Source organism: Engraulis encrasicolus, chromosome 8, assembly GCF_034702125.1.
Source record: "Engraulis encrasicolus isolate BLACKSEA-1 chromosome 8, IST_EnEncr_1.0, whole genome shotgun sequence".
Taxonomy (NCBI): domain Eukaryota; kingdom Metazoa; phylum Chordata; class Actinopteri; order Clupeiformes; family Engraulidae; genus Engraulis; species Engraulis encrasicolus.
This window is the reverse complement of record NC_085864.1, coordinates 24,042,049-24,054,252: the sequence shown is the minus strand read 5'-3', so window position 1 is coordinate 24,054,252 and position 12,204 is coordinate 24,042,049. Positions and strand designations below refer to the sequence as shown.

The 12,204-nt window shown below is 44.9% G+C and overlaps 2 protein-coding genes across 4 annotated transcripts in view; one reads left to right on the top strand and one right to left on the bottom strand.

The window, feature by feature from the left end:
• The window catches only part of cdon (cell adhesion associated, oncogene regulated), a 58,861-nt gene extending 53,543 nt beyond the window's left edge, over window positions 1-5,318 (top strand). Inside the window, exons 17-20 of the mRNA XM_063205261.1 lie at window positions 308-594; window positions 882-961; window positions 1,941-2,299; window positions 4,146-5,318. Of these exons, the coding sequence (XP_063061331.1) occupies window positions 308-594; window positions 882-961; window positions 1,941-2,299; window positions 4,146-4,324 (905 nt within the window). The 3' untranslated portion in view covers window positions 4,325-5,318. The remainder of the gene's footprint in view (window positions 1-307; window positions 595-881; window positions 962-1,940; window positions 2,300-4,145) is intronic.
• Window positions 5,319-11,561: 6,243 nt separating this feature from the next.
• LOC134454315 (V-set and immunoglobulin domain-containing protein 10-like 2) overlaps window positions 11,562-12,204 on the bottom strand; it is a 26,142-nt gene continuing 25,499 nt past the window's right edge. For all 3 annotated transcript variants that reach the window (XM_063205260.1, XM_063205259.1, XM_063205257.1), the window contains one exon: window positions 11,562-11,990. In XM_063205260.1, the coding sequence (XP_063061330.1) occupies window positions 11,584-11,990 (407 nt within the window). In that variant the 3' untranslated portion in view covers window positions 11,562-11,583. The remainder of the gene's footprint in view (window positions 11,991-12,204) is intronic.

The following is a 12,204-nucleotide window of genomic DNA, read 5'->3' as shown; positions in this document are numbered from 1 at the left end:
ACACACACACACACACACACACACACATAGGCACGCGTATGTGAATGAACACACACACACACACCCACACACGCACATGCACAAACATGTGCTCACACATGCACACACACACACAGGTAGCGTTTTCCCTCACAAAACATGTAACAGCGCCTTCAGGGTGACTAAGTAAAAGTTTGCCTTTCAAAATACCTGCAACTTCAGCTTAAAAACTCTATAAAACAACAACTGCGATGGACATGGATACTTTTTGTACCACATACTGTATGTGTTTAAGTAAAGTGCTATGTTTTTTTTACTCCCTCCACAGAGTATGACCCTCCCGGCTACCTGTACCAAACGGCGGAGATGAACGGCCACGTGCTGGACTACGCCGCCCTTCCCGGCGCCAGCCGCCTCAACGGCTACGGCCACAGCACCCCCATGATGACCCAGGGCTGCCACCACCTGCACCACAAGGTGCCCAACGGACTGGCACTGCTCAACGGCAACGGCGGCCTTTACCCCGCCAACCACACCCACGGGCACGACGCCACTACCACCATGCCCCACAGCCCCATGGACTACGAGCACTCGCACCCCCATCACATGCACAACGTGAGTTTGCGGTTATTATTATTATTATTTTGGAATTATTATTAATTGTTACTATTGTGAACAATAATACCAATACCATCTACTACACTAATGCTTGGACTGTGTATGTGTGTGTCAGTTGAGTAATAATACATAAACAATAGGAAAAGAAAGGGGGGGAATAATAATTATAGTAAAAGATCTGAAAGGACTGAAGGATATATCTTCACATCTTCACATCTTCTAAAACTGCAGTTCATGTTGTCAGTGGCATGTGTCATAAAATGTAAAATATCTTGATCTCCTAGGGAGGAGCTCTGTACACAACATTGCCCCAATCAGACGGCTCTGACTGCATGAGCTGCCAGAACTTCTGCAACAACAACAGGTAAGCCACTCAGACACTTCCATAAGCCGTAACGGTAGCTTCTAGATATGCAACCCAGCCTGCCAACACTGTATCAGTGGCGCGAGCCCTACTTAGTCCACACATCATGCTGGATATATCAGTTAGAATGATTATAGCATCATGTTGAATGTAGTTGCTCCAGGCAGAATCACTTTCCCAATATCAGTGATTATGTGAAGAGCTCTTTTCCAAAATGAGATATATCCATTTCATAGAATGTTGGGAAATTGACATTTTTGTATTGGGCATTCCATTGAAATGCATTGCAAAATGCATTTTTATAGAGGTTTTAAGGTATGTTCTCAAAACATTTGAATGGCAAGAATTCACACATAGATGATAGGACCTCTTCACAGTCAATTCCAATATTAAATTGCAAAAAGTCAAAATGGTGGATATAGCGTTTTGGAAAAGACTACAGATGAAAATACAGCAGCAACATATTTCAAACTTCATTTGAACCCCATTGAACGTATTGAAATCTTTCAAGGGATCACGTCTCTAAAACAGCATTACACCACTTTTTTTGGTGTGTCATAAAGCTCACTTCCAAAGTTTATGTAATGTCCTTTTGGGACAGGTATAACAAGGCTGGAAAATTATACCGCGGCGGGCCTAGTGTATTTTGAACCGCGTTGGAGAATTCCTTAGCCAGGTTGTCATATAACTTTTGATCGTTCTCACCATTACCACAGTAGGAAAAATCACCCTCCCCTTTATGACAGAAAAAAAATAACTCTCTCTCTCTCTCTCTCTCTCTCTCTCTCTCTCTCTCTCTCTCTCTCTCTATGTGTATGTATGTGCATGTACTTGCGAACACACGTGTGTGTCTGTGTGTGTGTGTGTGTGTGCGTGTGCGTGCGTGCTTGCTTGCGTCCGTGCGTGCGTTTGTGTGTCTGTGTGTGTGTGTGTGTCTGTATGTGTATGCGTGCGTGTGCGTGTGTCTCTGCTCCCTCAGATGCTACAGTAAATCCAGCAGTCCTTGCTCCGGTAGCGCGCTGCCCTTAATGCACCGTGTGGCCCCGTGCCAACAGCAGCAGCAACAGCAGCAGCAGCAACAGCAGCACCAGTCGTCTGGAGACAGCCTGGAGATGGTCCCCCTAAGCCACCTCCCCACCCCCCAGTGCTACGTCAACCCTGGCAGCCCCCAGCTGCCACCCCACCACCACACTCACCCTGACAGGCCCTACCAGCTGGAGGGGGGGGACCAGCAGCAGCAGGGCAGCAGCAGTGTTTGCGCTCCTCTGCCCCCCACCTCCATCTCCCAGAATCCCCCTGGGGAACAAGAGCCCAGCGTGCCCAGCGTGGAAGACGGAGGTAAGCAGCCGACAGTGCCGCACATGACCAGCGAAGCTGACAGGCAACAAAGGGGTCTGTTGTCCTGGGCCCAGGGAGAGAAGGGGTAGGGGGTTGCAGAATTTGGTCCCCAATACATTGTACAAATGTACTGTATGCAGGGAAGCCAACAGGGGGGGACAAAGGTGTGAGTTGTCCCCTGCCCAGGGAGACAGGGGACCCAACATTGAGTTTTCCTTGCATTGGTTGGGGGGCCCTTTCAGATTACTTTGTCTTGGGCCCAGCAAAAGCTGTCAGCTCCGGCCCTGTATGTATGGGGCGTGGGGGTACGGGGGGGGCTTTGAGATTATTTTGTCCCGGGCCCGGCCAGTGCTGTCGGCGTCCTCTACACACACAGCACGTCTCATTGGCTCTCTCAATGATGTGGCAGGATTGGATGTGGCTCAGGCGCGAGGGCCTGCTGTCTCATATCACAGCGAAGCCTGTCACATATGTTTGTATTTATGAAATCTACCCTGTCACTGCCTCGTGTTCATATTACAAGTCCGGGGTATAAATACAGCAGTTTGATGTTATGGCATGGTGTGGTGGGGCAACACATGGCCACATCATTTTCACTTTTCTGATCTGATGCTTGACCGGCCGGGGAGAGAGCGTTTATTGTGCGCCATGTGTTAGGCTTTGTTGAAGGAATGTATATCCATTACAGTCTGCAGTGGTGTAGTGTTATTGCTATGAGATCTAAGAGACACGTCACACAAACGCTGGAGAGTTTATTGAAAAGGTTTTAAAACCAACAGTGGACGTGTGCATTGTACGTTGTCTTTTATGCACGCCTGTATGGTTTTCTTCACATCATTAAAAGACTCGATTGCTTGAGTATGCGCTAAAACTTTATAAAAACAGTATAACAGACTCATAGAAATAGTGATTCTTTTCATAACTGCTGTACCTCAGAATAAAATGCTTCTGATTTACTGTTTTTAAATCCGCTAAGCCAATTTTTGGATCTGACTGAAGTACTTAAGCCATTAGCTTAGCCTTAGTGTAAATCATTGAAGGAGAGAACACCAGTAGCCGCTAACCATACTTGGAGTTAGATCTAAGGATACACTCAATGGATTACTACTAGGGCTGCCAACCGTGCCTTGAAATATGGAATCGCCCCGTAATTAGACATAAAAGTAGGGGTTCTGTATTGAGCTGACATGAAATACAGGATGTTAAAATGCATTAAATGCAGGAAATTGCATCTAAGAAATGCTACATTTTATGGGGGAGGACCCTCAGACCCCTGAAGTGTCCCGTATTTCTTCCATTGCTAGTTGCCAACCCTAATTACAACAGTCAAAAAAAGTAAACCAGAAGGTTACAGGTATTCAGATAAGGAATCTGTGAAAGTTCAAGGATGTATGCACTGCTGGTACAGTGATGCACAGGGGTGAATCTCCAAAAAGGAGTTTTAGTTGCCTACAACCACATTTCACAAATAAATAGCAATAAAAGGTTAATCCTGCCGTCCCACCAATGGAATGCTGTAAATCATTGAAAAGTTAACTATCATAGTACTACACTATCACATAACACAGGGCCTTTGGGGAGGGCTTGCCTTTATTTCGATTGGACAGTGAAAATACTGACAGGCGAGTAGGGACAGAGATACAGGGTTGACAAAGGACCCAGGCTGGAATCGAACCCGGGTTAGCCCTGTAGCAGATGAGTGCCCTACCGCAACGGTAGGGCAAACAAAGGGCCTTTAGTAATGCAATACAACTTGGGCATTGCCATTCTGGAAACAGCAAATGCATTACGCCTCAAATGTGTCTTAATATTAACCTTCTTCTTGGTCTTGTGAATGTGGTTGCAGAGGAGCAGGTGGAGGTGCAGGTGGAGGTGCAGGTGGAGGAGCCGGAGGAGGAGGCGGTGGTGTGCTGGATGAGCATGAGCCTGGGCCTGGCTGACCTGGACTGTAAAGAGAAGGTCAACTTCCTCTCCTCCAACTCCCTCACCGGGGACCTCATCCAGCCCGCCGCGCAGGAGGTCTGAGGAGACGGTAGAGGGGAGCGGAGCGGAGGAGAGGGGAGGAGCGGAGCGGAGCAGGGAGGAGGCCCAGACAAGAGGAGGGACAACACGGACACACACACACACGCACACACCACAGGAGGTCTGAATCATCCCAGAGAAGAAGACATACACACACTCTCATGCACACACACACACACACACACAAATACAGTATCTACATTGAGTGAAAAGGAGAAGACACATACACACTCATGTTCACACACACACACACACACACACACACACACACACACACACACACACACACACACACACACACACACACACACACACACACACACACACACACACACACACACACACACACACACACTGCGTACCCAGAGGGAGTGAAGAGGACATTGGAGATGATGTTGAAATGGAGGACAGAGGGCAAACACTAGCATGATCAGTGACTAACGTGCGACACTAAAGACACTACGGAAATTGCTTCCTGAGCTGAGAATGAGAAAGTGCTCGATAAAAAAGTGTGCGTGTCTGCTTCTATATATAGTATATATATGTATGTATGTCTGCAGTGTGTGTGTGTGTGTGTGTGTGTGTGTGTGTGTGTGTGTGGATGGGAGAGAGAGTGAGAGAGTGAAAGAGAGAAGAAAAAACGAGTGTAAAGAAAGGACTTCATGGTCAGAGGGAGCAAAAAGCAGCACGCTGAAGAAAACGACACAGAACTGAAACTACTACTCCATTTGGGAGGCTTATCAGAGAAAAAAAAAGAAGAAAAGCTTAGATGACTTATTTATTTTTTTGTAGTAGTGATATATTATTTCATATGAATGTATCTTGTTTTTAAAAAAATGTTCATCTTTTATATTATTTATGGTTTCTTTGTTCGTTGAAAAAGATAATTTTAATTCTTTTTTTGTTTCTTTGTTTTCCTTTTTTTCGTGTTCCACGGATGAGTGGATTTTAGCCATTGTATGTGTAAAAATTTTGTATTACAAGGAGATGATATGAACCAGTCTGAATCGATTTCTCTATCTCTATCTCTCTCTATATTCACAGTAAAAAAAATGGGTTGTTGTCAATGAGTACATTTGGAGTGAGGATGGAAGATTTTTTTATTCCATGGCTATGTGGACTTACATTGTCCTTATCAGATGCCATGGAATAAAAAGTCAAAGAAAAAAGAATTTTAGGTGTGCGGACTCCTCATTCGAAATTTACAAGTCAGGGTTGCATTTATCAAAGCCATAGTTGTTAACTACGTTAGCTACTTTGTTGTTTGCAATGCAATTACCCATTGGCAACTACCCAAGTTGCTAACCGGCTAACAACTACACTTTCAAGAAACACACCCCAGCCTTTGTCCTGCACCTTTTCCTGGGATGTGCACAATCTTCATCCTCAACTGACTGTCAATGAGTAAACTCATAAATCCAGACAGAGTAATTACAACACTGTAAGCGGAATTAGTGTCAAAAGTCAGTGTGAATTTCTGCAGTTGGCCAGTGTAATTTCATCTCTACACCTCTTACTATTTACAGGGTATTGAGCAGAATTAAAGTATGAAAAGGTTACATTGACCAAAGAGTAGATTTAACACTATTTTTTCAGTGAGACCAAACTTTCAACTCTTTAGGAGTTATATTAACACACTGGTATGCTTTACCGTGTTCTCTGCGTATTGGTTTGGTCTGTTCTGCCCCCTGGATCCCTGTTCCTTGAGAGAGAGGGAGAGAGAGAGAGAGAGAGACAAGGCAGGGTGTTAGGTATGTCTGGCGGCGCTTTGATGTGCCGTCCTGATGGGCTACTCAGCAGCCAGTGACCCGTAAATACGGAGGGGGCTCCCCCACCCTTCTCTCTATCTCTCTCTCTCTCTCTCTCTCTCTCTCTCTCTCTCTCTCTCTCTCTCTCTCTCTCTCTCTCTCTCTCTCTCTCAAGTCCCCTCTCTGCCCCACTGCCTTTCCTGTGACCGCTTGATGCCCCCGTGCATGTGCGTGCTGCACATATAAGCAGGCCAGCACACGCATCGACGCACAGGCATACACATACAGATTAGACACACATGCAGTCTACATAGCATACCACAACTTTAACATTGTTTTAAAAAAAAAAAACATCCTGTTAATACCACTGACATAGTAGAATCCGATGAGACAGTTGTCAGCATATCTGGAAAATCTGAAGTTATAAAATGTATTCATTCATATTCACTCAGATGGAGTTGTTGATGCCTATATTTGCATACTGCAGTCACATCAATATAAGATGGAATTCATATAGTATGTCTGGGAGAAGCAGTTTTAACAGATAAGGAAGCCATAGAAAGTGAGGTGATTGTAAGCAATTGTCAAGATAGCAGGACACCATTTCCCCCAAGCCCTTACTTGTCGCACAATCCTGGCATTCCACAAGGTTATTCTAGAATTTAAAAGGCATTCATGTATTGCTTCCAGATACAGTAGATAGTTTCCGAGGATTGAAATGGAGGTGTGGGTTTGAGGAACGCTGTTTTTTTTATTACCTCCGCCAAGGAAGTTATGTTTTCGGTCGTATTGGTTTGTCTGTCTGTCTCTCTGTTTGTCTGTCAGCAGGATAACTCAAAAGGTTAGAAACAGATTTGGCTGAAACGTTATGGAGATGTTGGAAATGACAAAAGAAACAAGTGATTCAATTTTGGTGGTGAGCCGAATCACAATCCAAAACATTCTTCACCATTGCGGGATTGGGATAGGGCGAATTTTGATATCCCAGTTTCTAACTCTAGGTTTAAAAAAACAAGGCAGAAAGACTTAAAAACAAAAGTAGGGTGTAGCATAGTCAAATGTTGTATCAAACAGCTTCCTTGGCTGAGGTCTGCCCTCTGAGTGCATTTCTAGTTTTACTCTATGTCTGAAGCTGTTATGTTCATTGTCACATTCATGGGGTGTTACCTGCCCACTGCCTCGTAGGCTCTAGTTGCCAGCTTACGAAGACACAAGCAGACCTAAATGAAAAATTTATGATGAGACCGGACCAGAACACAAATCTAAAACCAAGGAACCCAAAAACCTCCCTCATAGTGGTTAGAAACATTATACACTAACCTCTAGTCTTGGTATAGAACTGAAGATAAAGGCCTCAACACACAGGAATCCTGTTTCAGAAAGGCGGTTACAATAATCTGACAAGTTGATCAGCAAATTAGTGCAATGACCCATGTTAAAGGGGAAGTTTGAAGTGAAATGATCCATAGCCATGATGTTTGAAGTCACACAGTGGAGAAAACCCTCCCTGCAACATTTACAAACTAATGAGCTATGCAAGTGTTGTATTAAGGAAATGAAAACAAACCATGAAGTGTTAATGTTCTCTTTAAGTTGCATCAAATTGTTTTATTACTTTCGCTTCCAACACACTTGGTCATCTCAAACAACATGCCTATGAATACTATTCATGTATATCAATAGTATATTCACACCAAACTTCTTTAACTCACCAAAACTGTAGTGGGTATGTCTTAATTTGTTACTTAAGGCTCTCAGTAATGTCATAGTAATGTTGTTGTGATATAGTATAGATAACTAGTGTTTTCAGCAGATAGTGAATAGGCCCGCCGGCGACCCCATCTGCACAAAGAGGCCACATGTAAAAACAAAGGAGATATGCACTCCGCGCTTCTAAATTGACAATCCGGTGCAACCAGAGCAGGACTAGATAATAAGTACAAAGGGGAAAGAATCTGGTGCCACACGGATGTCTATTTACTGTTATTTATTTTTTCAGTGCAGTAAGACTAACATTTCGACATGCGTCTTCATCAGAGTCCTCGAGAAGAGCCATGTTGAAACAAATAGAAAATAGACATCCGTGTGGCACCAGATTCTTTTCCCTTTGTACAGGCTACACGATGTGTTTATGGACAGTGTCGCCAGATTCCTTGCCCTCCACACCTCTGCCTATCAATACAGTATATTAACAAGAGTGGTTACATCGTTATCCGCTCGCTCGGGTGATCAATGGTCATTTTCTCAACTCATGCTCCACCTGGTTATTCAACAGAAAAAAAACAACGAGGAATTAAAGTGAAGGAGGGACCGGGCACTGATGTTTTTTGTTTTTTGTTTTTTTTTTCAAAAGGAAATGAAAGACAGAAACAAGTCTGACTATATTGGAAAGGAGGGAGCCGCTCCCCTCTCCTCCTAGCTTACCAAGAGGGCCTTATAGCTTCCCACAGAGACGGACAAAGGAGACAGGAAATGAAGAGAGCAGAGAAATAAAAGAGGGGGGACTGTCAAAGCGAAAAGGGTGGAGATGCCGATGACAAATGCCTTTGTGACACTGATGGGATGAAGATAAGCCCCCAAAATGGTCGGATTGTCTGTCCTCATTGGTCATCCCATCCAGGGAAGCTGACAAAGGGGTCAGTTGTCCAGGGCACAGGGACAAGGGGGGGGGGATGATGGGGCAGAGTTGAGTCTTCATTACATTGTATGTATCAGTGTGGTGTGGGGGGGCTTTCAGATGAGTTTGTCCTGGGCCTGGCCAAAGCTGTCAGCGGCCCTGATCCCATCTATCCACACCGTCCCTCGATCCAACCTGACCCCCCCTCCCCCCATACCTCTCCTCTCCTCTCAACTCAACTCAACGCAGCCCGTCATTAAACTCCCTCTGGAAACAAGTGCAGCCTTTGTCTGCAGCCTTGGCGCTCCGCTCACTGTGAGGACCTGTTCGCGCCCTCCTGGCTTAAAACCACACCCAGCTCTCTGTCTCCCCTGCTTATTCTTCTATGAACATCTATTGGATGAATATTATGTTATCCTCCTTTGTCCTCTATGGAGATGCAGACAGAGCTGGCATGGCATGTAGATGTTGGGGGTGCGTTTCTCAAATGTATAGTTGTTAGCCAGTTAGCAACTTGGATTGTTGTCAGTGGGAAATTGCATTGCAATCGACAAAGTAGCTAGCAACTATGGTTTTGAGAAATGCACCCCAGATCCCCACTCTATGGTCAGACAGTCACAGAGATCTTTCTGGTGGTTTCTGTGTGTCTGGACGGACGCATCATACTGATATTTTAAGCAGCTTCTGGGACCAAAATCAGTGAATTTAGAACAGCGTTTGCCCGCTGATGATAGGGCATCACATTCAAGAATGAAGTCTGCCTGTCCGTACAATTCATATCAAACAAGCATGCACACACGCACACGCACACACACACAGGGCTGGTTCTCGTCAATTCAATTCCTTTTTGTGCATTTAGAAATTGTCATCCGTAAACATCGCATTGTACACATCTGCTCGAACACAGCTAATCTAGTGCCCATAAATAATTATTATCAATGTGAAGTGTAAGTATTTTTTTCACTTCCTTTTCTAATTCTGTGGTGGGACTTTTGGGCATTTCTGGCGCCACCAAGACATTTGGCTCCCTATGCAGCCGCCCTATCTGCCTATGTCTAGCGCCAGCCCTGCACACACACACACACACACACACACATACACACACACACACACACTTTTTACTCAACATGTCACACAAGGTCACACAAGGGCATCTAGTCCTTGATCTTATATTCTCTCTCGTGTCTATCAAGACATTCAGAATGAGTTCTCATAATTAGGACCGCCGATGACAAGTTGGACAGGCCCGGTGGAAAGCAAATTGTTTCCTCAATCAACTTTGATTAAATCTTCACGGGTTGAGTTAGAGTTCAATTTCTAAGAGTTCAAAATAGCCTTAAATAGCAGAGGTCTAGCCCCGATACTTCTATGTATGGGCATGATAATGTGGCAGCGAACAATGAGAATGGCTGACTCCAAAAATATCTGGAGAGAAATTCGGGACGTGATAAGGAAATGTGTATGGCCTAGGCCTAATACTTCAGTCGTGATTTGCAAGTCACTTACTCAAAAACAAAACAACAATGATTCAGAATTAAGTGTGTTCAAATGAATGTGTTTATTAGGTTTTTCAGGTCATAAGACAAAGTGATATCCACAGTGGTATTACGGTTTCACACATATGGTTTGACTTACAGTATAAACATGGTACATGAAGGCCTTCAACCTGTAATCATGTACTGTATACTTATCCCTATAGGCCCTACTCTCTCCAACTGTTCATTGTTGAATATATGGTGACCACACTGTTACAGAAAACACAAAATACATAGCAGCCATTTAATACTGACAAGTGAATTGGGAATGGGGGAACTTTACGACAGAATGTGTCAATGACATGTCAATAAATAACGACATGTTCTTACCAGTATAGCCTACAACAATGAAATAATACATACTTTCAGGTTTCCTAACAGATGTGAACTCAAGTATGGGTAACGGCATTTGAACGGTTCCTGTAACAATGTAGCCTACCTACATGTAGCAGAATGTAACTTTCTACTAACAACATACCAAGCATGAGTACTAATCCCCACCGTAACCCTAACCCTGAGGTACAATGTAAATGATGTCAGATGTGGTTACACACCTTGTTAAATTGTACCCCACGAATATACTCTACTTTGTTAACAGGAATAGAGGAATAAAATGTTCTACATTTAAGTTTACAGAGTGCACACACTACATGTGAAACCTGTTCTTACCAACAAGCTTAGTATTATTGATATGTTATATAACCAATGATGTAGACACTCGGAAACAGCAAATGCACTGTGGTTCATTTCATCTTGAACCACGGAACGTCCCTTACCAGTGTTATTACAATGAGCATCGAGGCCATTTGTATGCTTAGAGTGATGTTTGCAAAACATACGAGAATCTTCTCCATCGACCACCTCAAAATGATGTTGATAGTAGACAGTTGTCCAATTAAACTTTCCAACATGCCGCATAATACATGTGGAACTGTTCTTACCAACAAGCTTGCTGATATGAACGTATGCCTCTTTTCCACTGCCAGTTTTCTGGTAGGCCTACAGCTCGACACAGCGTGACTCGGCCACCACATTTTGCTTCACGATTGAGCTGTGTCGTGCCTATTCGAAAAGCAAAAAGTGGCAGCCGAGTCACGCTGTGTCGAGCTGTAGGCCTACCAGAAAACCGGCAGTGAGGCCCTACCATGGCCTAACGGTAGGGCACTTCTCTACAATGTGGCCGACCCGAGTTCGATTCTCTGCCCGGGTCCTTTGCCAGCCCTTCCCCGTCTCTCTCTCGCCAGTCGCTTCCTGTCACCACCTTCACTTTTCTATCATAAATAAAGTCAAAAAGATCAAAAAAATATCTAAAAAAAAGAAAACCGGCAGTGGAAAAGTGGCCATTGTGTAAATAAACAACACTCAGGCCAGAGTGATGTTTGAAACCCCAGAACCGGGTTCTTCTCCATCCACCAGCACCTCCAGGTGGTTATAGAAGAAGGTGATCTTGGCCCCGCTGTCCGTCTCGTACAGGGCCTGGCAGGTGTACAGCCCACTGGCGCTCAGGGGCAGGTTGTTGATGAGCAGGGTGGAGGAGTTGAACACCAGGCCCATGTCGGCGGCGACGTCTTTGGACAGGGGCTGGAGCTTGGGCCCGTGGCCGTAGTCGTACAGCAGGACCTGGTTGCTGTCCGAGCCCGGTTTGGTGTAGGCCCAGATGAAGATGGTGGGGGGTTCGGAGCCGCAGCCCAGCTCCACGGAGCCACCGGCTACCGCTGTGGTTTGGTTCCTCACATACTCAACCTCCTCCGGGTCTAGGATCTGCAAACCTGTGAGGCCGAGATGAGCACCAACAATGTGAGTCCAAGGTGACAAGGTGCACAATAAATGTGTGGTATGAATTCTACACTTACAGAGACAGCATTTCTATTTAGTCCTTGTGGTCTTTCCAATGTGCGGACTCCTGTCCTCAGCCTCTGTGTGTGGCCTTGCGTTTTGCAGTGACCTCATCATGAAGCCACAAGCAGGCAAGTGTGCAAGGGA